The sequence below is a fragment of the Scyliorhinus torazame genome, chromosome 8 (assembly GCF_047496885.1).
Source record: "Scyliorhinus torazame isolate Kashiwa2021f chromosome 8, sScyTor2.1, whole genome shotgun sequence".
Classification (NCBI taxonomy): domain Eukaryota; kingdom Metazoa; phylum Chordata; class Chondrichthyes; order Carcharhiniformes; family Scyliorhinidae; genus Scyliorhinus; species Scyliorhinus torazame.
In genome coordinates this window covers 148,074,847-148,101,107 of record NC_092714.1, presented here as the reverse complement: position 1 = coordinate 148,101,107, position 26,261 = coordinate 148,074,847, and the positions used below count along the sequence as shown (strand labels likewise).

General features: G+C 47.4%; 1 protein-coding gene across 3 annotated transcripts in view; it reads right to left on the bottom strand.

Moving 5' to 3' along the window:
• Positions 1–26,261, bottom strand: part of enox1 (ecto-NOX disulfide-thiol exchanger 1) — a 391,926-nt gene that overhangs the window by 277,570 nt on the left and 88,095 nt on the right. For all 3 annotated transcript variants that reach the window (XM_072514330.1, XM_072514332.1, XM_072514329.1), the window contains exons 4-5: positions 20,424–20,630; positions 16,490–16,723 (exon numbers count right to left, since the gene is read on the bottom strand). In XM_072514330.1, coding sequence (XP_072370431.1) covers positions 16,490–16,723; positions 20,424–20,630 — 441 coding nt within the window. The remainder of the gene's footprint in view (positions 1–16,489; positions 16,724–20,423; positions 20,631–26,261) is intronic.

Below are 26,261 nucleotides of genomic sequence, written 5' to 3'. Positions count from 1 at the left end.
GAGTGCAGAAAGATGGAGAATCCGTAGATTGCTTCATTACTGATTTAAGATTAAAGTCACAAACCTACAACTTCTCAATCCTTTCAGACTCAATTATTAGGGATCAAATCGTTTTTGGCATCAAAGATGAAAAGCTAAGAGAAGGTTTATTCAGGCAAAAAGATTTAAAATTGGAAGATGTAATTGAAATGTGTAGGGCGAATGAAATATCCAGGAATCAGTATTCAGATATACTGATAAAAGAAGAGTGCAAAAACGCACCTCAGGGCCGACTGCATTTGATCTGCGGCGCAGTTGAGAAACAGGTACGTTTCGGACGGCAACCGTATTGTGCATGCGTATAGTCATCCTACACGTGCGCACTTCAACAAACTACGCGATTTGGATGAAGACCGTTCTGAGCATGTGCGCAACCAATTTGTGCATGATGAAAGCAACATCATGACATGTTGACGTTGTGGACACGCCCACCCACACAAAAAATGCCCAGCACATGGAAAGATTGGCTCCAAATGTGGCAAACTGAATCACTTTGCTGTCCAGTGCAGATCTGCATTAAAAGGGACACACTTTAAAACATCAAATTCAATGAAATGAAATGAAATGAAAATCGCTTATTGTCACAAGTAGGCTTCAAAGAAGTTACTGTGAAAAGCCCCGAGGCCACATTCCGGCGCCTGTTCAGGGAGGCTGGTACGGGAATTGAACCGTGCTGCTGGCCTGCCTTGGTCTGCTTTAAAAGCCAGCGATTTAGCCCAGTGTGCTAAACCAGCCAGAAATGAATGAAATGAAATGAAAATGAAAATGAAATGAAAATGGAGAAAGAAATTAATGCTCAGAGTGTTCATACAAGTGCAGAAACCTCAAAGATGGATAACGCTAATGTTAATAGAGATGCTTATTGTCTTGAAGATTCTTTCTTTGTGGGTATTGTTGAGAGATACCAGACAACTATAAAGAACACTTCGTATCCACAGATACTGCATCCCATACAATCGATTAGCACGGAATCTGAATGGAACACTCCATTACATGTTAATGGTTCCGAGATTGTGTTCAAACTAGACCCTGGAGCATCTGCAAATTTAATCAATACTTTTGATTTATCACAACTATGTCATAGTCCCAAGATTTAGAAAACTGACTGCCAGTTAGGTGACTACAATGGTAACACGATTACTTCATTAGGGTCATGCTAATCTCTTAGTGACAAACAATGACACCGTGATATCTTTGCAGTTCGAAATTGTTGAAGCTAAACGATCTTCACTATTAGGTGCACAAGCCTGTCAAGACTTACACCTTGTGAAACGCATCTACCCCACCAAATTTCTGGATGACCAAATATTGGAACATAGTGTGCAACCAGATAATGATAAGATTGCAACTATCCAGAAGATGTCCATCCCAGAAGATAAAGAAACAGTTCTGAGATTCCTTGATAGAGTGAATTTCTTAGGAAAATGCATCCCCAACCTTGCTTCACAAACAACTGCCTTGCTTAACCTCATAAGGAAGAACGCATTCTTCTCATGGACTGCAGAGCACACAAAAGAATGGTCTGATCTCTGCGCCTGTCCTCTCCTTCTTTGACCCTGGGTGAGAAACAAAGATTTCCACAGATGCGAGTCAAAATACAGAAATTCCAATGCAACGTGTATGGACTTCCGATGTTCACAATTGAAACAGATCACTGACCACTAGTTCATATAATCCAGAAAGATTTGCAACAAATTATCATGAAACTATGAAGGTACGACTTTCAACTGGTCTACACTCCAGAGAAAGATCGTATCATTGCCGACGCATTACCTTGTGCTACAGAAACAGGGGAACAGCAACCTGAAATAGTTCAACTTGTAGAAGCTCAAGCGGAACATTGAGCTGAAACTCTTCCTGTCTCTGATGAAAAACTCAAGCTCATCAGAGCAGAAACTGAAAAAGATGCAATATTACGAATAATTAGCCATATGAAAAATAGTTGGCCGAAAGGAAACTAAATTTCAGAAATATATGATCTGATCTCACTGTCGTAGATGGATTTCTACTTTGGAGAGTGAATGCTTATGGATGGAGTGCCAATCAAGCGGGCTGCTTTGTCCTCCATGATCATAAAATCCCTACAGTGCAGAAGGAGGCCATTCAGCACATCATGTCTGCACCAACCCTCCGGAAGCACACTCTAACCTAGGTACACACTCCCACCCTATCCCCGTAATTTAACATGGCTGTTCCACCTAACCTGCACATCTTTGGACTATGAAACCTGAGCACCCGGAGGAAACCCACACAGACACGGGGAGAATGTGCAAACTCCACACAGACAGTCACCCAAGGTCGGAATCAAACCTGGGTCCCTGATGCTGTGAGGCAGCAGTGCTACCCACTGTGCCACCGTGCTTCAAGCTTCTTGAGTGTTGTTGGAGCTGCACTCATCCAGGCAAGTGGAGAGTATTCCATCACACTCCTGACTTGTGCTGTGCAGATGGTGGACAGGCTTTGGGGAGTCAGATGGTGAGTTACTCACTACAGGGTTTCTAGCCTCTGATCTGCTCTCATCTGCTGAGTATTTATATGGCTAGTTCAGTTCAGTATCTGCTCAATGGTAACCCACAGCGTGCTGTTCTGATTATGTCAGGAGAACTGTACAAAATAAACCCAATAATCAGGGTAACCACTGCGTAAACAATTTTAATTGCCTGAGGGGATTCCCATTGGATATCTCTCTGGATTTTGGAATAACAGAAATTCCAATTAAGGGGCAATATAGTGTGGCCAATTCACCTACCCTGCACATCTTTGTGGTGTGGGGGTGAGACCCACGCAGACACAGGAAGAATGTTCAAACTCCACACGGACAGTGACTGGAAGCTTGGATCGCACGCAGGTTCTCAGTGCCATGAGGCAGCAGTGTTAACCATTGCGTCATCATATCGCCCTGGAGTTTGGAAATTAATTCCACCTCAACCTCCCCACCCTATCTTGATTTCATGCTCTCCACACCAAAAAAAAGTTTAGTATTTTGAGTCTTTCATTTTAGTCTCTGCAATAGAGCATAAGCGATTCTTAGCCGGATTACTGCAGTTGTATTTCATTCACTGGGACCGGTTTAGCTCAGTTGGCTGGACAGCTGGTTTGTGATGCAGAGCGAGGCCAACAGCACAGGTTCAATTCCTGTACCGGCTGAGGTTATTCATGAAGGTGCCGCCTTCTCAAGCTTGCCTCTCGCCTGAGGTGTGGTAACCTTTAGGTTAAATCACCAGCAGTCAGCTCTCTCCCTCAAAGGAAAAGGTAGTCTATGGTCATCTGGGACTATGGTGACTTTACCATTTCATTCACCTCTCATTTAATAATAACAATCTTTATTTCCACAAGTAGGCTTACAGTAACACTGCAATGAAGTTACTGTGAAAAGCCCCTAGTCGCCACATTCTGGCCTCTGTTCGGGTACACAGAGGGAGAATTCAGAATGTCCAAATGACCTAACAGCACGTCTTTAGGGACTTGGGGGAGGAAACCCACGCAGACACGGGAAGAACATGCAGACTCCACACAGGCAGTGACCCAAGCCAGGAATCGATCCTGGTACTCTGGTGCTGTGAAGCAACAGTGCTACTCACTGTGCTACCGTGCCGCCCCTTTACTCCATCCTCGGTCACCGTTTCCCTTTGTAAGAACTTCAAGATCTCGGTTCAGATTTGAAGCCGAGAACCATTATCATTGTAATGTGGGAACCTCCATTGGAGAGTGGAAATGATGTGGTGGTAATGTCCCTGGTCTAGCAACCCAGAGGCCCAGGCTCTAGGGGCGCATTCAAAATTTAAAAAAATACAGAATTCTTTCAGGGCCCTATAGGATAGGTATAGGAAGAATGTTTCCCCTGATTATGAGGGAAATTTAGAACCAGGGCACACAGTCTCAAAATAAGAGGTTGGCCATTTAGGACTGAGGTGAGGAGGAATTTCTTCATTCAGAGGGTGGAGAATCTTTGGAATTCTTATCCCAGAGGGTTGTGGAAGCTCAGTCATTGAATATGCTTAAGACAGAGACCGTGATATGGGTTAGTGCAGAAAGGTGGTGTTGAGGGAGGAGATCAGGATGATCGAATTGAATGGGACAGCAGGTTCGAGAGGCCAAATGGCCCACTGCTGTCCTGAATGAAAACAAAATCTGGACTGGAAAGCGAGTCTCAGTTTTAGTGATTATGAGTGATGTGTTAGGCAGGTTGGTTCGATGTGGACTGCACGCGATGCAGGGAAGTTAGAAACAGACGTCTAACACAGAAGACCCAACACTGTTTTATTCAACTAGATGAACTGCTGTACATATTCAGCTGTGGGTCGACACTATACTGATCTGACTAGTGACCTTGTAGTAACCTGACCAGACTTACTAGCTACCGCATGGTGTTTGTGCTTGCTAGCTTGTGGATTCTGACTGTCTCAGTAGCTGGGTCCCGAGAGAGCGGGAAACCTAGTGCCCTCTGGATTTATAGTGGTAGTGTCCTGTCTGGTGATTGGCTGTGCTGTGTTGTATGCTTACTGGTCATCCTATGTGTCAATCACTGCCTGTCTGCATCTCATTATGTACATGAGGGGATATTATGACATCTCTCCTTTTTTTTTGAGTTCAATAAATACTGAGGTGTGTATATATACATATATATATATGCCTGACTAAATACAAATGGTGATTGAACAAGCGTATATACATGGGAAGGTGTCGATAGTGCAGATACATGGCAAACTAAGCAATATTTACAAGAGTTAAGTCGATGAATTCAGTCACAAAAATTTACAAAAGTTAAGTCTACAGATTCAGTCTTTGCGGCGGGCGATGAATTCTTGTCAATCGCAGCAGAGGTGGATCAGGAGCCACCTGCACGTGGAGAGGTGGGATCACTGCCATTGCGGTGGTCGTGTGGGCCGGCAGGATCGCTGGCAGATCGGTGGCCTTGTGGCAGGGTACGTCCGGAGGAAGCATGATAGCCGGCAGAGTACTGTGGCCAAGTGGTGGGCGTGGAACTCTTCGCAATGCCCGTCTGTTGCACCGTAGCAGGGAGCCAACAGCCATGGGAACAATGAAAGACCTCGGGGCAACTTGTTTGACAACAACAGCTGTGGCTGACCAACTGCCCTCAGGCAACTGGATGCGAACATGATCGGCTGGAGCCAGCTCAGGTAAATCCGTGGCATGAGCATCATATGTGGCCTTCTGTTGGGCCCGGGACTGCTGCACTTTTTGTAGTACCGTGAGGTGGTCAAGGTCTGGAACATGGATGGCTGGAACTGTGGTCCTCAGAGTGCGATTCATGAGCATCTGTGCTGGACAACCCAGTGGGCAGTGGGGTTGCCCTGTATGCCAGCATTGCCAGGTTGAAGTCGGAGCCTGAGTCTGCAGCTTTGCACAGCAACCGCTTGACAATATGGACTTCTTTCTCAGCCTTCCTGTTTGATTGCGGGTAGTGGGGACTGGAGGTAACGTGACGGAAGTTGTAGGACTGTGCAAAATCAGACCATTTTTGGCTGTAACAGCATGGACTGTTGTCGCTCATTACCATGAGCGGTATCCCGTGCCTGGCGAACGTTTCTTTGCAGGCTTTGATGACCGCCTCCGACATGAGGTCGGACAGTTTCACCACTTCTGGGTAACTGGAGAAGTAGTCGACCAGAAGTACATAGTTACGCCCCTTGGCGTGACAAAGGTCTACACCTACTTTGGACCACGGAGAGGTCACGATCTCGTGCTGTTGCAGTGTTTCCTTGGGTTGAGCCGGTTGAAACTTCTGACAGGTGGGGCAGTTGAGGACCGTGTTGGCAATATCCTGGTTAATGCCCGGCCAGTAAACCGCCTCCCGAGCCCTGCGTCGGCATTTCTCGACCCCAAGGTGACCCTCATGGAGTTGACCCAGCACCATAGCCTGCATGCTCTGAGGAATAACGATCCTGTCGAGTTTCAGAAGGATTCCCTCCACAACTGTCAGCTCGTCTTTAACATTAAAGAATTGAGGACATTGTCCCTTCTGCCAGCCATGGGTAAGGTGCTGCATCACACGCTGCAGTAAAGGATCCTTGGCCGTTTCCTCACGAATTTGGACCACCCGTTCGTCAGAGACTGGGAGGTTGGTGGCACACAATTGCACTTGCGCTTCTATGTGGCAGATGAAGTCACCTTGTTCACACGGTGTGGCGATGGACCGGGATAGGGCATCTGCAATGATCAGCTCTTTGCCTGGCGTATAGACAAGTTCGAAGTCATAGCGGCGGAGTCAAAGAAGAATTTGCTGTAACCGAGGTGTCATGTCATTTAAATCCTTCTGGATTATGTGGACTAGAGGCCTGTGGTCCGTTTCCACCGTGAATTTTGGCAGGCCGTAAAGGTAGTCATGAAACTTGACTATTCCTGTCAGGAGACCCAGACACTCCTTTTCGATCTGGGCATACCGTTGCTCAGTGGGCGTCATGGCACTGGAGGCATATGCCACTGGAGCCCAGGACGAGGAGGCATCTTGCTGGAGGAGCACCGCCCCAATGCCGTTCTGGCTTGCATCAGTTGATATCTTGGTTTCCTTGGTTGGGTCGAAGAACGCTAGAACTGGGACTGTGGTGAGCTTTGCCTTCAGCTCACGCCATTCCGCTTCATGGGTGGGCAACCACTGGAATTCCGGTGACTTCTTGATGAGATGGCAGAGGGCCGTGGTGTGGGATGCCATATTGGGAATAAATTTCCCAAGAAAGTTGACCATCCTGAGGAGGACCGCCTTCTTGTCCTCCGGGGTCTTCATGGTGTTGATCGCCAAGGCCTTGTCGGCGTCTGGCCGCGCACCCTGCCACGAGATGTGGTCGCTTAGAAACTTTATATCAGATTGACCAAATGAGCACTTGGCCCTGTTGAGCTGGAGACCATGTTCATGAATTCACTGGAAGACGTGCTTGAGGCGAGCAATGTGTTCCTGGGGCATTGTGGACCAGATGATCACGTCGTCCACGTATACTCGTACCCCCTCGATGCCCTCCATCATCTGCTCCATGATGCGATGCAACACTTCGGAGGCAGATATGATGCCGAAAGGCATGCGGTTGTAACAGTAGCAGCTGAACGGGGTGTTGAACGTGCACAGCTTGCGACTGGACGCGTCCAGCTGTATTTGCCAAAAACCCCGGGAGGCGTCCAGCTTAGTGAAGAATTTGGTATGAGCCATCTCACTGGTTAACTCTTCACGCTTCGGGATCGGGTAGTGCTCGCATGATGTTGCGGTTTAGATACTTGGGATCAATGCAAATGCGGAGCTCCCCTGATGGCTTCTTTACGCAAACCATGGAGCTGACCCAGTCTGTTGGCTCCGTCACCTTCGAGATGATGCCCTGGTCTTGGAGGTCCTGTAGTTGCTTTTTCAGACGATCTTGAGGGGCGCCGGCACTCGGCGTGGTGCATGGATTACAGGGGTGGCGTTCAGCTTAAGCAGTTATTTGTATCGGTACGGGAGTGTGCCCATTCCATCGAATACACTGTGGTACTGCGTGATAATGTCGTCTATGTCGGCTTGCAAATTTCCATCGGGCGAGGCCGTCGCCGGTGACGATGACATGGTGTGGACTCGCTGAGGTTCAGGAGCTTGCAGGCGCGAAGACCGAGCAGGGACGCCCTGTCAGGCCTGACAATTTCAAATCGTAACATTGCCTTGATCGCCTTGTTGGATACCCCTAGTTGACACGAGCCACTGGCAGCTATGGCATTGCCATTGTAGTCAAGGAGCTGGCAGGCCGGTGGAAGAATGCTTGGTCGGGCCCGGATGGTGTCGAGGTCGGATTGTGAGATGAGGTTCGCAGACGCGCTGGTGTCCAGTTTAAATCGGATGCGAGCCTTGTTAACTGTGAGGACAGCACACCACTCGTCGTCGGGATCCACACTGAGGATCGAGAGGCATTGCGCAGGTGTGGTGGAGGCCAGCTCATGTGTGGTTATGATGCCCACCCGATATGGAGACTTGAGGCAGTTAGCATCAGGGTCCGTTGGGCTGTCGGAATCAGAATCTGGCATGCCTTGTTGTATTGAGCGGATACTTCTGTGCCGCGGCTGGGATCGCTGCTGAGTGGTGGAGCGGATCTGCAGAGGGCTGCGTAGAGGCCAAGCTTACCACACTGGAGACATCGGTGTCCTCTTGCCGGACATTGCTGCTTTAAATGGGCGGAGCCACAATTCGGACACGTCATCACGCTGACGTCAGCGCGATCCGTGCGCCATCGCGCATGCGCAGTGCGGTCGGCCGACGTCCGCACCTGCGCAGTCGGGTTTTTGGTCTCGTCGTCCACTCAGTCCCATGCGCAGGGATCTGAGAAAAGCGCGCAAAACGGCCACTCTCCTCGATGCTCAGGCCCTGCATCTGTGCAATGGCCTGCACCCTTTCTGCCTCGTGGGAGGCCAGCTTTGCAGTTTCTGCCGCCCTGATGTGGGAGTAACAATTCTTGGCATGCTCATGGACAACGCACGTCTCGATAGCGACAGAGAGGGTCAACTGTTTGATTTTAAGGAGCTGCTGCCGCAGGGAGTCGGAGTGGACCCCGAAAACGATCTGATCCCGGATAATGGAATCAGCCGTCGAGTCATAGTTACATGGCTGCGCTAGGATGCGGAAATGAATCAAGAAGGAATGAAAAGGTTCATCCTTACCCTGAAGCCTCTGCTGGAAGATGTACCGTTCAAAGCTCTCATTCACCTCAATGTCGCAGTGGCTGTCGAACTTCAGCAGGACTGTTTTGAATTTCGTTTTGTCTCCACCGTCAGCGAACGTAAGCAAATTGTAGATATGGATGGCGTGGTCCCCTGCAGTGGAGAGAAATAGCACGACCTTCTGGCATCTGATGCTGCCTCGAGGTCGGAGGTCTCGATGTATAAGAGGAACTTTTGCTTGAAGATTTTCCAGTTGGCGCCGGAGATGCGGAGTTACGGAGGAGGCTGGATGTTTTCCATTTCGCTGGATGGCTGCTTGCTGGTCGATGCTGATTCACTCGAGGTAGGTCCGGCAAGATCAATATCACTCTGGTACCATGATGTGTTAGGCAGGTTGGTTCGATGTGGACTGCACTCGATGCAGGGAAGTTAGAAACAGATGACTAACACAGGAGAAGATCCAACACTTTTTATTCAACTAGATGAACTGCTGTACATATTCAGCTGTGGGTCGACACTATACTGATCTGACTAGTGACCTTGCAGTAGCCTGACCAGACTTACTAGCTACCGCATGGTGTTTGCACTGTGCTAGCTCGTGGACTCTGACTGTCTCAGTAGCTGGGTCCCGAGAGAGTGGGAAACCTAGTGCCCTCTGGGTTTATAGTGGTAGTGTCCTGTCTGGTGATTGGCTGTGCTGTGCTGTATGCTTACTGGTCATCCTATGTGTCAATCACTGCCTGTCTGCATCTCATTATACACATGAGTGGATATTATGACAATGAGACTATCACTGATTGTGGTATAAACTCATTGAGGTCACCAATAACCTTCAGTGAAGGAAATCTGTCTTCCATACCTGGCCTGCTCTCCATGTGAGTCCAGACCCACAGCAACGTGGTTGATTCTTAACTCTTAACTGTTCTGAAGGGCAACAGGGGATGAGTAATAAATGTCGGCCTTGCCAGCTACAGCCAGATCTCTTGAAAGAATGCATTTTGAAAAGAATTCCTGTTTTACTCAAGACCATACCAAAAAGGTTGTTGATATTACCATGAGTAATTTAATTGTATGATACATTTCCTCGTCTTTCTGAAAATGATTCAATTATCTACAGCAATCCCTATTTCACATCGCCTTTAAGTCTTGTCTCAATACCCAATGTCCTCACTGTAATTCTGTCTTCTCTTTTTATTGTGATGTCCGTATCATTTCATTAAGTGGGTTCACCTTGCCGAATAATTATATAGTTACAGGAGGAATCTGCAGAAGCAAGAAGCTGCTAATGGAAAAACTTCCAGGATTAGTGGATGGGCAGTGGATGGGCCGAGAGGAAATCAAACACGATGGGGAGAAAACAGATGGACCACCGGGGAAATCAGACGCCGCAATCACACAGAGTCCACTCAATGGCTGGGGAAACTGAACCAGCGCATAGTCCCATTCCATTAGCAGGGAACTCAGACACTGCCGTTGTGTAGATCATCAAACAGCTTGCACTCTTCATTCCCAGATCCACCGGGAAATAAAAAGCACACCAATATACTTATATTAAGCCCACTGTAGGAATCGTTATAGCAAACACTCTGCAAAGGGGCGAAAGGAGGCTGCGAAATGAAAGTTAGACTCTTTTAATGGCTAGCAACAGTGGTCGCAACAGTGTGCGCGGTTTTTTAAGACAATAATGTCAATAGTGTATGAACAAAGCAGCAACACATTCTCCCATCGATGCACATGACATTTTGACTGGGGAGCAATTGGAGGTCAGTAGGTACAGGGTAATCTTCACTTCCTGCAATGTCTCTTTCAATTCCATCTCAATGCCAGCAATTGCAACAAGTGCAGATTATTCCTGCCCATTTAACCTGGTCCTGTCTGTGCTGCAACAAGACCCGTGAAAGCCAGAGATTTCAGTGCTTGCTGCAAAGTGAAGCCACAAAGCACGAGCACTCATCGTTCTTTTTGCATTCCTTGATGCCCGGGCAAATGCTGAAAGGTGGGGTAAAAGGAGAAACTGCTCGAAATGGACTGAGGCACTGGCAGTATCTGTGGAGAGGGAGACAGAGTTAATGTTTTAACTCAATGATCTGTTGGGAGAACTGGCGAAAGTTAAAAGATTTAGCGGGTTTTAAGCAAGTCCGGAGGCAGAGAAAAGGGACAGAGGAGGGGAAAACAAAAGGCAAAGTCTGTGCATGGCAAGAGAGGGAACGCTGGCTACCCTCCCAAAAAATTAATATTTACTTCCTTCCAGAAGCTACACTGGGTTCTGTAGAATACAGGGTTAATGCTAACTGTGGGTTATGCTAATAAGACACCGTATACCTCATCACAGGGAGTGTCACAATGTCTCATGATCGTACATTCTCTTTTGGACCTCATGACAAGCTGAAGCTTATGTCAGATAGTTGTCAAATCAAGTTAATGTTTTTCTTACCTCAGCAGATTCTGTAAATATTCTGGGCGGGATTCTCCATCCCACCGTGTTTTCTGGTGCGCCCGCGCCCCCGCCGGCGGCAGGATTCTCTGCCTCGCCAGCCAGTCAATGGGGTTTCCCCATTGCGGGCAGTACCATGCCGTCGGGAAATCCTCGGGCATGGGTGCGCCGCCGGCGTAACGGGGAATCCCGACAGTGGGGAATCCAGCCAGCTGTGTTTCCACAACTGACCAAGAATATTCCATAGTGACAGGGAGCAGAAGTGCAAGCATAGAAAAGTCTCTGTCATTACCGGAAGGCTTCCAGCAGGCTGCAGGTCTCAACAAGACAGAACTGTGGTTGAATTTGCACCGAGGATTTGTCAGATGCCACAGCGCACCAGACCTCGCGACAAAGCCGAGCAGGTTTATGCACAGTGGGTGGCTCTGCGATCATTATCCTCGTCAGGCAAAGGTTGACAAAGAAAAAGCTATGTACAATGTAAGTCGTGAAAGCACTTGATGACTCCTTCAATCTGCGAAAGAATACGATTATCGAGCAACGAACTTTAACAAGCATACCCAAAGTCAATGAGAGCCTTGGATGAAGCACTGTTAGATCACTGGATGATTTAACCTTAACAAAGGCCTTTCAACTGATCAGGATAGCTGAGGTCAGAAAGCGAAACTGGTCAGTGATTCCGGGTGACAGGAAGAATCATATCCCCAAAACGACTGACTCAGTGGAGTATGGTCAATTTGAAAGCTGGGAGGTGGCTGTAAAACAGCAGGAGAGGCAGGAAGAATGTCCGTCGATCACCCCAGCTAAGTGAAAGCGATATGGTGTGAGAAATTGTCCTTCCAAATCGGGCGGATGTCATTTCTGCAGTTGGAAGGGTCACTTTCAGGCTGTGCCGCAGCAAGTAGTTTGTACAGAATGAAAAAGAAGAGATACCTTTAAAAGGTGGCAAGATCCATGAAGGGGAAGATGCCAATGAGAGAGGCTGATATTCCAGTAGAGGGAAAAGTAACACCTTTCAGTTAGACGAAGGCCCATTTAATTTTGGTACTTTCTGATGTTGAACTGTGAGACGGGAAAAGTACAACCGTCATGGAAAAGTTACGTGGGCCAGGAGGGATAGAACTCAAGGTCATTGGACAACTGAATACAACTCTTCAATAGAGGGAAAGGAAAATCACTGAAATCTTCCAGCGGATTTCCCGCCCGGTGCAAATCCATTATGTTGGGAAAATAGCTGGAGAGCCCTGAAACGGAATTTGCGTCGGGCGCTAAACAGCACACAATGTTCTCGGGCCATCCCAACAGACGTGGCTGGGCAGGAGCCAGATTAGCATCTCACAATTCACATTTATTATTCAAAATTGGCTTTATGCTAAATTCATAGAATCATAGAATCTCTACAGTGCAGAAGAAGACCATTCGGCCCATTGATTCAGCACCGACCATTTGAATGACCACACTACCTAGGCCCAATCCCCTGTCCTCGTCCTGCAACCCCACCCTAAGTGGCCAATCCATCTAATCTGCACATCTTTGGACTGTGGGAGGAAACCAGAGCTCGCGAAGGAAACCCACGCAGACATGGGGAGAATGTGCAAACTCAACACAGGTAGTTACCAGATGTCAAAATTGAACCCAGGGCCCTGGCGCTGTGAGGCAACAGTGCTAAGCACTGTGCCACCGTGCCGCCCAGGATTCTCCCGGCTCATGCAATTCTCCCATCCGCTGGCGCAATGTGAGGACAACGCCAATCAGTACTAGACGTAATGGCCACATGGGGGGGAGGGGGGTGGGGAGGAACTCAGAGGTTGTTGTAGCCCCTGGGTAGTCAGGGACATGACAGGGCAGTGCCAAGCGGTACGGTCAAGAGGCAGGGCCTGGAGGTAGCAGGGCCTCAAGGGGGCAGGGCACGAGGGGAGCAAGGTGTAATAACTTGTCATGATCGATAATATCTAGTCCTTTTAGAATTGAAACAAAACAAACTTCTCCCACTTTTCATTATCACTGTGAGCATACCCATTTGATACAATCCCTCCACCTGATCCATTCCGTCCATTCTCTCAAAATTTCTGATTGTTCTCATCTGTATCTTTTCAATTGTTGCAAAGCCCTCCTTGTACCATGGTGATTGGAAAGGTTCTCAGTGTGATTTATTTAAAAAAAACTAATTTATGGGATGTGGGCGTCGCTGGTTAGACCAGCATTTATTGCCCATCCCTAGTTACCCTTCAGAAGGTGGTGGTGAGTTGCCTTCTTGAACCGCTGCAGTCCCTGAGGTGTAGGTACACCCACAGTGCTGTTAGGTGGGGAGTTCCTGAATGTTGCCCCAGCGACAGTGAAGGAATAGCCATATATTATCAATCCAGGGTGGTGAGTGACTTGGAGGGGAACTTCCAGGTGGTTGGCGTTCCCAGATATCTGCTGCTCTTGTCCTTCTAGATGGTAGTGGTCATGGGTTTGGAAAGTGCTGTCTAAGGAACCTTGGTGAGTTCCTCACAGCTCCAGGGACCCGGGTTCAATTTCGGACTCGGGTGACTGTCGATGTGAAGATGGCACATTCTCCCCGTGTCTGTGTGAGTTTCCTCCGGGTGCTTTGGTTTCCTCCCACGTTCCAAAGATGTGCAGGTTAGGTGGATTGGCCACGATAAATTGCCCTTAATGTCCAAAAAGGTTAGATAGGGTTATGGGGATAGGGGGCGGGACTCTCCCCTACCCAGCGGGGCGGGCCGTACCGTCGCCTAGGTGTGGTGTGAACCACTCCGGCGTCGGGCCGCCCGGAAGGTGTGGAATCCTTCAGGGGCTAGGTTGGCGGCGGCGGCGGGGTTGGCGACATGCCAACCGGCACCGAAGGGCCTCCGCCGGCCGGCGCAAGTTGGCGCATGACCAGGAGCGCCAGCGTGTGCAGGGGGGGTTTTCTCCGCACCAGCCATGGCGGACCATTACACCGGCCGGCCCGGAGGGAAAGAGTGCCCCCATGGCACAGGCCCGCCCACGGATCGGTGGGCCCCCATCACGGGCCAGGCCACCGTGGGGACCCCCCCAGTGCCAGATCCCTCCGTGCACCCTCGAGGTCTACAGGGCGACCGCAGAGCCAGGTCCCGCCAGACCTGGTGTATTTTACGCTGGCGGGACCCGCTGAAAATGGGTGGCCACTCGGCCCATCGCGGGGCGGATAATCGCCGGGAAGGGGGCGCTGCCAACGGCCCCCGACCGACGCGATTCCCGTCCCCGCCGAAAAACCGGCGCCGGAGAATCCGGCAGCCGGCGTCGGGGCGGGATTCACGCCGTCCCCCGGCGATTCTCCGGCCCGGCGGGGGGGTCAGAGATTCCCGCCCAGGATGGGGGCCTGGGTGGGGTGTTCCTTCGGAGTGTCAGTGCAGACTCGATTGGCCGAATGGCCTCCTTCTGCACTGTAGGGACTCTATGATTGGTGAGCTGAGATGGATTTGCGAGAGATGGTTTGAAATAAAGGAGCCGAAAAAAGTAAGGAGGGTAGAAAATAACCCCAAAAATTAACAATTGCCTGAAACTATTCTTAACCCTGATTGATTGACTCGACAGTCTTATCATTATAAAGAACTGATGTTGATTTCTGAGCTGACAATTAAGAATTCAGAATAAAGATTTTCAACTGCAGAGTTTTCACCCACTTACTGCTTTTGCAAGAACTGCAGTGTAGACAATGATTTATCTCAGTAACCTTTGATGTATTTTTCAGTGAACAAGTAGGTATTATCATCAGACAAACAGGATAACTGACCCAACACAAATCACCAGCCAGGAACTTAGATCTCTCCCATGCTAGGGCCACTTGCATTGCGTAACAGCTGAGTTGGGTTCCAATAGTTTAAAAGCAGTACACGTTGTTAACCTAATAACTTGCTAAACTGACATGTCGCTGATGCAGTAGGAGTGCTGTCTTGAATTTGGGATTGAAGCATGTTATTGGACCAACATTTTTCAGTTATTTGCTGCACAGTTTTGACTCTGGGTTGTTCACTGTTGACACTAAACCCAAAACTGAAGCAAATATATCACTCCCGAGACTGGAATCATTCACAAACTTTATCTCAACCCCATCTATCTATTTTATACACACAGGTGCATATGCGGACTGAATGTGTGTTTGTGTAAATGTGGACTTTTTTTATCAGTGGATGTACATGTGACTGCATGTATGTGATTGTTAAACTATATGTGTACATGTGGGACTGTGTGCACGTATATGTGTATGTCTGTGTGTTGGTGGAAATGAAAACCGCCTATTGTCACAAGCAGGCTTCCAATGAAGTTACTGTGAAAAGCCCCTAGTCACCACATTCCGGCGCCTGTTCTGGTAGGCTGGTACTGGAATTGAACCGTGCTGCTGGCCTGCCTTGGCCTGCTTTAAAAGCCAGCGATTTAGCCCTGTGCTAAACCAGCCCCTATCTTATGTATGTGTGTTGGTGTGAATGTATGTGTGAATATGTGTGGGAATCTCTGTCAGTCTATGTGTTTGTATGTATACCTGTATTTTTGTGGGATTGTTAAACCATGTGTGTACATGTGGGACCGCATGTCCCTATGTGGATTGTGTGTATACTTGTGTGACTGCGTGTGCACATGTGGACCCTTATGTGCATTTATGTGTATGTGCATATGTGATTGTGTGTGAGTGTAATGACTGTGTGTGCATGTGCAAATGTGTGACTATGAGTGACTGTGTATATGGCTGTATGCGTACATGTATGTGTGAGCGTGTGTCACAGTGTGTGGGTGTATGCTGGTTTAGCACACTGGGCTAAATCGCTGGCTTTTAAAGCAGACCAAGTCAGGCCAGCAGCACGGTTCAATTCCCATACCAGCCTCCCTGAACAGGCACCGGAATGTGGCGACTAGGGGCTTTTCACAGTAACTTCATTTGAAGCCTACTTGTGACAATAAGCAATTTCCATTTCCATGTGTGGCTGAGTGTGTATGTGTGGTTGTGTGCATGTATGTGAACGTGTAGCTCTGTGTGTGCATGTGGAACAGTGTAAATGTGTGTATGAGTGCATACATATGTGTGTGTGCTCAGTGGAAAAAAGGAACTGTCCACGTATATCTTTTGAAGTTCAGGAACATCAACATCTGCTAAACATTATGCATGGTCAAAAGCAATTCCATAGAAGTCACATGCTTGAGCAGAAGTCCTGAAATCAAGTGTGTCTGATTGATGTCTGCAGTACATTAGACATTCACGTTGCTTAGGAGAAATGTTTTTAAGGCTGTTCTCTCAGCTGTGCAATAATGACTTCACTTGACATCTGGTAAAGATACTGATAATAGATGAAGTCAGGATGGAATACATGCAGTCCCTGCACAGCCCAGTTTAACACGGTTTCAATATGGTAGATTTGGGAGTACCTTTGAGTTTCTCTGCCATTAGGCTGGCTTCGTGCTCGGAGTAGTGTACAATTGGTGCAGGGGAGGGTGGCCGCAGATGTTCATCTTCCAACATGCGCCAGTGGCGTTCCTCCCGCGCAAACATCCGTTGCTTACACTCCCACTCATAGAAATCATCTCTGGCTTGAGCAAAGTCCACATGTAGGCGGCCGGTGTCCTTCTTGTCAGTGCTCGATCCTAACCGCATGCGATAGCCTGGAAGTGAACACACATCCTTAAAAATCAAAGTAAACCAGTGGTGTTCATGATTAAGGTTTAACTCTAGTGTTGGAAATTACACCTGCAGCTTACAATCGCCACCTCCAGGTGCTTGATCTGCCAGGACTCAGACGTCCTAGTATAACAGTTGGGAGCCATTTAAGATGCCGTAAAACCACCAAATAACAAATAGACTCTTCAAAGCAGCTGTGTGAATAAAGTTCAGCCCCTGAGGACCATGACAATTCAACTTCTAATGTCAGAATAGACGCAGAGTAACAGTCCAACAGTGTATGACCACACTTCAGAGACAATGCCTTTGCTGCAATGTGTTTTGGGACATTCTGAAATTATGAACCAAATGATAGACATTTAAGTACTTTTCTTAAGTAATTGTGGGTTTATTTTGAATGTTTTTTTGTCTAATTTTGTCTAACCTGTGCCTTCTTGGACAGGTTATTTTGGTTAGATTCCCTAGCCCAATTAGAGCGTAGGCTTTGGTAGCAGTCTTGCCTTTGAATCACAAGGTTTGTGGGTTCAAGTCCCACCCCAGGGCTTGAGTATGGAAATCTGGGTTGACGGTCCAGTTCAGTGCTGAGGGAGTTCTGCATTGCCAGAGGTGCTGTCTTTCATTTTATAGAGGCTCCATTTGCCCTCACTGGTGGGTGTAAAAGATCCGGGCTGGAATTCTCCAGCCTTTGAGATTCACTTTTCCCGCTGGCAGCGGATTCCGGCAGCGTGGGGTGGTTACAATGAGAAATGCCACTGGCAAACGGTGGCAAAATAGAATCTCTTCACCAGTAAATGGCGCGCTTCCAAGAAACACGCTGCTGGGAGAGAATCCAGCCCCTCATGGCCTTTTGCCCAGTGTCCTGGCCAATGTTTATCCCTCTATCAACAACACAGGAAAATCCCAGATTATCTGGTCAAGATCATGTTACTGCTTCTGGTAGTTTACTGTGTGTCAATTGTTAACCGTGCTTCCTATAGTACAACAGTCGCTACACTTAAAAGTATTTCATTGGCTGCAAAGCACTTTGCGATTTGATGATTGTGAAAAATGCTACGTCTTAGTTTTAGTGTTACTTCTGTCCAGGTTATCTGGAATGACGATAGTTAGTTGTCTGGAGTTGTTGTCATGCCAAAGTATGGGATGAGTGAGGCTATATATAGCTGGATCCAGCTCCGGTCACCTCTTTCTTGCATGTCCGCTCACCTTAATCTCACTTGGGTGCTCTCTTTCTTCATTTACACCAATGTATAATATGGAAACAACTCCACAGCTATTCTGACACAATCAGCTGTACGTTGATAGTCCCTGGAGGCAGTCCCAGAAGTAAATGGCCACCGAGCGGCAAGCCCAGATGTTCTCCCTCCAATTCTGCCCTCAGGCATTTTCATAAGAGTAGAGGAGGGCATCCAACTCGGAGTCCACCCACTCCTATTAACCAGGCAATTGACAGTTTTATGAAATCATTAAGAGCCAGGCTCTGGTTGGACTTTAGCAGCTGACATGTTTTGCACCAATTGCATGGAGTGTGAACCATGGGTTGGAGGCAGGAAGAGTGCAAAAGGTAATTAAGAAGGTTTTGCCACCTTTATGGTTCATCGTGAAATGCTGTCGATATGAGTATCTGTGTTCATTCGGGTGCGACAGCACATGATTGGAAGCTGTAAGTACCCAGTAAACGATATGCTTGCCAGATTGTTATTTCTGGCAACTAGCAAACTGTGAAGTAAAAGGTCAACATTGTAAATGTGGAATATTCTTTCAATGAGTTAACAAAGGTTCAACTAATGGATAAAAGATACAGCTCATTTTGCATTATTGAAAGAATAGCCATGTATGATAACCAAATATAAATGTTTAATTTTCCCCATTGTTTTTATGTACTCAGTCTGGACATCTGGTGAGATAGCAGTTAAGAAGCATGTTTGTTTACCTGGGGAGATTCATAGGCTCCTGGTTACAAATACTTGATTTTAGTTATACAGCTGCTTTGAAGGGTCTATTTGATTCCTTGGAGGGTTTATGGGCTATTCAATGGCTTCCAATAATGTTTGCGAGCATTGTTCAAAAAGTGGAGAATGGAGGTTTAAGGGAGGGGGACGTAAGGGGGAAGGAGATGAGGATGACGGTGGTGAGGAGGCAGGTGGTGAGTGAGGAGGAGGTTGGTGAGAGGTGATGGTGGTGAGGGAGTGAGCATGAGGAGGTGAAGGTGAGGGTTGAAAGTGAGGATGAAGAAGGTTAAGAGGCTGACGGGTTGATGTGAGGAGATGAAGGTGAGGGTGAGGTGGTGTTTAAAAGGGTCAGAAGGTTTCACTGTTTAGAGATGAGCTGCAGGTTGCAGTGCGAGCACTAGGCCAAGGTTCTTTGGAAACAAAGACAAGCCATTTAACGTGCCCATCTGGACCCTGCCCAACTCCATTTCCAACTCGCACCTGCCACTGGACATGTCCAACCTGTGTCCTGCCCACATAGGCCTGGGCCCTGGGAAAGTCCCGTCTCCCAGCAGTATCATGATACAGGGAGAAACGGGACATGGAAGTAGTTTATCTTCAAATTTCCAACTCTGGCATGAGATTCAAGCCCCAGGGATGCATTGAAACCACTGGACAACTTCACTATCAGGAAGGTGAGTGGAGCTAGTTTCCAAAGATTCTGGCAGGAATTTCTCGGACTCCCCGGGAAGGAGTGCTGGACGGGGGAGGGATTTTAAACTGAGGTGGGATGGCGGAGCGTGCCATATCGGTTGTCTACCCATCTCAATTGGTATTTTAACACTGACTGGGTAGATGTTGGCCTTCCCTTAGGCCAACCTTAGCTGGCCAGTTAATGGACACTTGAGGTTCTCTTGCTCTCGTTTCTCAAATTTTACTGCAGGTGGTTGGCGAGGCAGCCAGCATCCTGGCGGGAGGGATGAGTACCTTCCTCTTGATCATGCCCCTATGCCCTGTGAGGGATGCCCTCATCCACCCTCTCTTGAAAACACCCCTCTGGCCTCTCAATTGTTATCCCACTCATCAGGGCCTGCCTGACTGGCGTTGGCCAACCAGCCCCACTTAACCTCTTTGTAAGTCAGGCAGAGACAAGGATAATTTGTTCAACTGCTCAAGGGCAGCATGGTGGCACAGTGGTAGCACGGCTGTCTCACAGCTCCAGGGACCTGGGTTCAATTCCAGTCTTGGGTCACTGTCTGTGCGGAGTCTGCACATTCTCCCCGTGTCTGCGTGGGTTCCCTGCGGGTGTACCGGTTTCTTCCCACAGTCCAAATATGTGCAGCTTAGGTGGATTGGCCATGCTAAATTGCCCTTAGTGTCCAAAAAGGTTAGGTGGGGTTACTGGATTACGGGGATAGTGGGTAGGTGAGGGCTTTCCAAGGGTCGGTGCAGACTCGATGGGCCAAATGGCCTACTTCTGCATTGTAAATTCTATGATTCTATGCTCTATCTGCTGTTTGTGTCAGGATAATATTGAAGGTGGAGCAAGCTCAAAGGAGAGAATGCCCTATTCCTGCTCCACGTTTCTATGTTCGGAATTCCAGTCACAAATCTCTCGCTAATCATAATAACATTTCTCAGAGATGCCAATGTCAATCCTTAGCATCTTTCAGTAAGCACCCCAGTATTGTTTCAGCGAGCAGGAGCAATGGTCACAGAGTGAAAGAAGAGGAGGAGAAAGATAGAAGCAGTGTACCTGACAGGTAGATAGCCTTGTCCACCATGAACTCCTCAGCGAAGCGAATGTGGCAGAAGTTCTTCTTGCTTTTGCGAATGGCCGTAATATCCCCGCACTGCTCAAAAACCTCGCGAATAACTTCCTCCGCCGCGTTTTCCGGCAAGCCCCCCACAAACACGGTCTTGCAGCCAGGTGGTCGATCGCGGATGGCCGGCGGCGGGAGACCTGTGGACCCAACAAAGCACAAGACTCGACTGAATCAGGTCAGGGGAATTTCCCACGCTGCTTTTTCATTTCAATTGTTTGTTCTCATTTGAAAGCAAGCACAGCGCTCTGAGCCGCAACTTACACATTCCTAATGTGGATATAGTGACACAAACCAAACTAAATGAATGAGACTTCATACTTTGCATTCTCTGATGATATAGTCTGTACCAGTTGGCTCTCATTATGGGAGGATGAACAAGGCAAGGGAATATACAATCAACAGAAGGACGGCAGGAGGTACAGAGGACCAGGAGACCTTGGCGTACGTGTCTATAGATCTTTGAAGACAGCAGGACTGGTAGATAAGGTGGTTAAGAAGGCATATGGGATACTTGCCGTTATTAGCTGAGGCATCAAATATAAGAGCAGTGAGGTTATGATGGAGCTCTGTAAAATGCTCATTAGGCCACAGCTAGAGTGCTGTGTGCAGTTCTGGTTGCCACACTACAGGAAGGACGTGATTGCATGTGAGAGGGTGCATATCTCAAGCTTAAGGGTCCCCCAGTGATCACAGTATGATAGAATTTAACATTCAGCTTGAGGGTGAGAAAGTTGGGCCTGAAATATCCATGTTAAGATATGTAAGGTATGAGGATGGAATTGGCCAAAGTGGACTGGGCATACAGATTAGTAGGTAAGACAATGAGCAGCGGCTGACATTTAGTGAGATAATTCATGACTCCCAGATATACATCCCAATGAGGAGGAAAGACTCTGAAGGGAGGAAACCTACCATCCAAAACCAAGGAGGTTACTGAGGGTATTAAGCCAAAAGTAGAAACATATAAGATGGCAAAGGGTATTGGTAGGCCAGAGAGTGGATAGGTTCAGAATGCAGCAAAGATGGACTAAAAAAATAATCAGGGCAGAGAAAATAAACTGTGAGGGCAAGCTAGTGAGAAATATAAAAACCCAGATAAGAACTTTTTCAAGTACATTAAAGGAAGAGAAAAGTAAAAGTTAGCATTGGCCCCTTCGGGAATGGAACTGGTGAGGTAATTATGGGGAATGAGGAGGTGGCAGAGGAGTTAACTAGATATTTTGCATCAGTCTTTACCATAGAGGATACTACAAGCAAAACAGAAATATTTTTAAATATTGGGGAGGTATTAAATACAGTCACCATCACCAGAGAATTAGTTTTACGCAAACTAATGGGATTAAAGGTTGACAAGTCTCCTGGACCTGGTGGTTTGCACCCAGGATCTTAAATTAGGTAGTTACAGAGATCATGGATGAATTGGCAGTCAATGGCTGGGCGGCACGGTAGCACAGGGGTTAGCACCCCTAGAACCCGGTTCAATTCCCGGCTTGGGACACTGTCTGTGCGGAGTCTGCACGTTCTCCCCGTGTCTGCGTGGGTTTCCTCCGGGTGCTCCGGTTTCCTCCCACAAGTCCAGAAAGACATGCTGTTAGGTAATTTGGACATTCTGAATTCTCCCTCAGTGTACCCAAACAGGAGCTGGAATGTGGTGACCAGGGGCTTTTCTCAGTAACTTCATTGCAGTGTTAATGTATGCCTACTTGTGGCACTAATAAAGATTATTATTACATTAGTTATTTTCCAAAAATCCTTGGATTCTGGAACTGCGCAAAGGATTGGAATACTGCTACTCTGGTACAGTTGTTCAATCAGGGAAAATATTAGAATTGATTATTGCGGAGAGAATAGCAGTGCATTTGGAAAGTCGTAATCCGATCAAGCAAAGTCAACATGGTTTCATGAAGGGGAAATCATGTCTGACAAATTTACTCAGGTTCTTGGAGAATGTATCAGCCAGAGTAAATAGAGGCGAACCAGTCGATGTTGTATATTTGGATTTTCAACAGGCACATGATAAGGTGCCGCACGAAATGCTACTATGCAATATAGGAGCTCAAGGTGTTGGAGGTAATATTCTGGCATGGAGAAAATATTCATTAACTAACAGGGAGCAGTGAGTACCGATAAGGGGGTCTGTCCCAGGTTGGAGGGCAGTAACCAGTGGTGTCCCATAGGGATCAGTACTGAGAACGCAGCTCTTCACTCTTCACAAAGCAAATCAAATATATATTAATGATTTGGAGGAAGGAACAGTGTGGACTGTGGTCAAATTTGCAGATGATACAAAGGTGGGAAGGAAGGCAGGTTGTAAGGTGGATATAAATACTTCACAGAGAGATATTGACAGGTGAATCACTGGGCAGAAAATTGGCAAATGGAATGCAATGTGGGAAAATATAAAATTGGTCATTTTGGAAGAAAGAATGAGAGGGGAGATTATTATTTAAATGGCGAGAGACTACATAAAGCTATAGTACAAAGGGACTTGGGTGTCCTTGTTCATGAAACCCAGAAAGCTAGCAGAAAGATACAGACAGTAACAGGGAAATGGCATGCTGGCCTTTATTTCAAGGGGACTGGAGTGTAAAAATCAAGAGGTCTTACTGCAACTGTACAAGGCTGAATTCTCTCTCTGTGTACCTGAACAGGTGCCGGAGTGTGGCGACTAGGGACTTTTCACAGTAACTTAATTCAGAGTTAATGTAAGCCTACTTGTGACAATAAAAATTATTAGAGGAAATCCACCCAGATGTTGCGTGGGATAGAGATTTTCAGCTATGAAGAGAGACTGGTTAGGCTGGGGCTGCTCTCCTTAGAGCAGAGGAGGCTGAGGGCGACCTCACTGAGGTGTACAACATTATGAAGGACATAGATAGGGTGAATAGGAAGAAAGTTTCCCCTTAGTTGAGGGGTCAATAACCAGGGGGCGTAGATTTAAGGTAAGGGGCAGGGCATTTCAAGGGGATTTGAGGCAAACCTTTTTCACCCAGAGGGTGGTGGGAATCTGGAACTCACTGCCTGAAAGGGTGTTAGAGGCGGGAAACCTCACAACATTTAAGAAGTATTTAGATGAGCACTTGACATGCAATAGCATACAAGGCTACCGACCAATTGCTGGAAAATAGGATTGGAATAGATAGGTGCTTGATGGCCGGTGCAGACACGATAGGCTGAAGGGCCTCTTTCAGTGCCGTCGACCTCCAAGACTTTATGTTCTGATGCTGTGAAATTCTCATCAGAATGCATCCTATTCGACTTCTGAAAAGCAACGGTAAATCCTGTTGACCTAATGCCTGGTATATTTGAAGATTGCCCAATAATAGGATATGAATTACCCATTGGGACACTGCTATGTTGAAAAACAACTGATGCACTAATTAGTCATGAAGCAAACACCATTACAGTTCTCTATTACAGAGAATGAAGCTTCGCTTGAGATAACCGAGCTGTCCCATAAGGGGACTCCATTCCCACTGCACTCTGGATTTTCACTTGAATTGCTCGTCTGCTTAAACAGTAGTGAAACTGATTTAAATAGCAATGTTACTCAAGGATCATATTAAGTGATCCCTCATTGTCTATGTCAGATTCTATATTCTCACATTATCCTGTGCGAAGACAAAGCGCTAAATCTTCTCATGATTATAACTTACACATCATAGGGATTTAGTTTATGTCAATTACAGAATACTATTTTTACTATGAGATTTGCCGAGATCCTATTGCTCGTACCATCAAAATAATCCAATGGAGACTTTATTTATTGCTGATTATGGGCTAAACTTATTAACATGACCAATGTCAGTCAAAACTAAGACAGAGGGCGCCATTTAACAGGAGAAAACCATAGTCCTGTTTCGGGCGCAAATACCAGGGTGTTTCTTGGAGCTTGCAGCACTAAGAATGACCCTGCTATCAAACGGGACTTTATTTTTGGAGGGGAGCTTCTGCGGGGATCGCCCTGCTGAGGTCTCACTTAGCTTCATTCCTCGTCAGTGCAGGAAGAGATCGGGGCGCCATTTATAAATGCAGCTCCAATTTCTCGACCCCCGCCCAGCCCTCCATCGCGGTCTACGGAACTCCCCAATTCCCCAACTGACCAATTAGGAGAGACCCCTTACACCCTACCTCATAAGGGCTAGGCATTCCCGGACCTGATCCCTGGCTCAGGCAATCTGCTACCCGGGCACTACCAGGGTGTCAGTTCCAGGGTGTCAGTTCCAGGGTGTCAGGCTGGCAGTGTCAAGTTGCCAATGTGGCATCGGAGGTGCCAGGTTACCAGCCAGCCTAGAGCCCAACCATCCAGGGGTCTCTGATCGCCAAGCAAATCTCTCCAAGTGCCATTAGGCCTGGTCCATGTTTGTGGAAACCAGAGATAAACGGCGCCACAGCGAGGTCTCCCAGGCGCAGGCGTTCAATTCCACATCTTGGGATACTCCGGCACAAACATATTTAAGTGAGCTTAACTGCACACTTAAATATGCAAATCTGGATCCTTCTCAGTGAAGGTGAGATCCAGATGGTGACATTGCGTGAGATCTCGTTAGATCTTGCGAGGCATCCCATGCATTGTAAATCTGACGAGAGGTCTCTCGAGAGATTTAACAGCCTCGCGCATCACTTGGTTGGGCACGACAAGGCTGCTCGATCATGCCCAGAGACTTTACTTGCTTAGAAACTATTGATTTTTTTTGATTTCATTTGATTTATTATTGTCACATGTATTAGCAGAGTGAAAAGTATTGTTTCCTGCATGCTACACAGACAACGCATACCGTACATAAGGAAGGAAGAGAGACTGCAGAATGTAATCTTACAGTCATAACTAGGGTGTAGAGAAAAGATCAACTTAATGTGTGATAGGTCCATTCAAAAGTTTGATGGCAGTAGGGAAGAAGCTGTTCTTGAGTCAGTTGGTACGTCAAACTTTTGTATCTTTTTCCTGGCGGAAGAAGGTGGAAGAGAGTATGTCCGGGGTGCGTGGAGTCCTTAATTATGCTGGCTGCCTTTCCGAGGCAACGGGAATTGTAGACAGAGTCACTGGATGGGAGGCTGGTTTGCGTGATGGACTGGGCTACATTCACGAACGACCTTTTGTAGTTTCCTGTGGCCTTGGGCAGAGCAGGCTCCATACCAAGCTGTGATACAACCAGAAAGAATGCTTTCTATGGCGCATCTGTAAAAGTAGGTGAGAGTCGTAGCTGGCATGCCAAATTTCCTTCGTCTTCTGAAAAAGTAGTCGTTGGTGGGCTTTCTTAACTAGTGTCGGCATGGAGGGACCAGGACAGGTTGTTGGTGATTTGGACACCTAAAAACCTGAAGCTCTTGTCCCTTTCTACTTCGTTCCCATTGATGTAGACAGGGGCATATTCTCCACTATGCTTCCTGAAGTCGATGACAATCTCCTTTGTTTTGTTGACATTGAGGGAGAGATTATTGTCCTCGCACCAGTTCACCAGATTCTCTAACTCATTCCTGTACTCTGTCTCGTCATTGTTTGAGATCCGACCCACTGTGGTGGTGTCATCAGCAAATTTGAAAAACGAGTTGGAGGGGAATTTGGCCACACAGTCATAGGTGCACAAGGAGTATAGTAGGGGGTTGAGGACACAGCCTTGTAGGGCACCGATGTTGAGGATGATCGTGGAGGAGGTGTTGTTGCCTATCCTTACTGATTGTGGCCTGTGGGTTCGGAAGTTCAGGATTCAGTCGCAGAGGGAGGAGCCGAGGCCCAGGCCACGGAGTTTGGAGATGAGTTTTGTAGG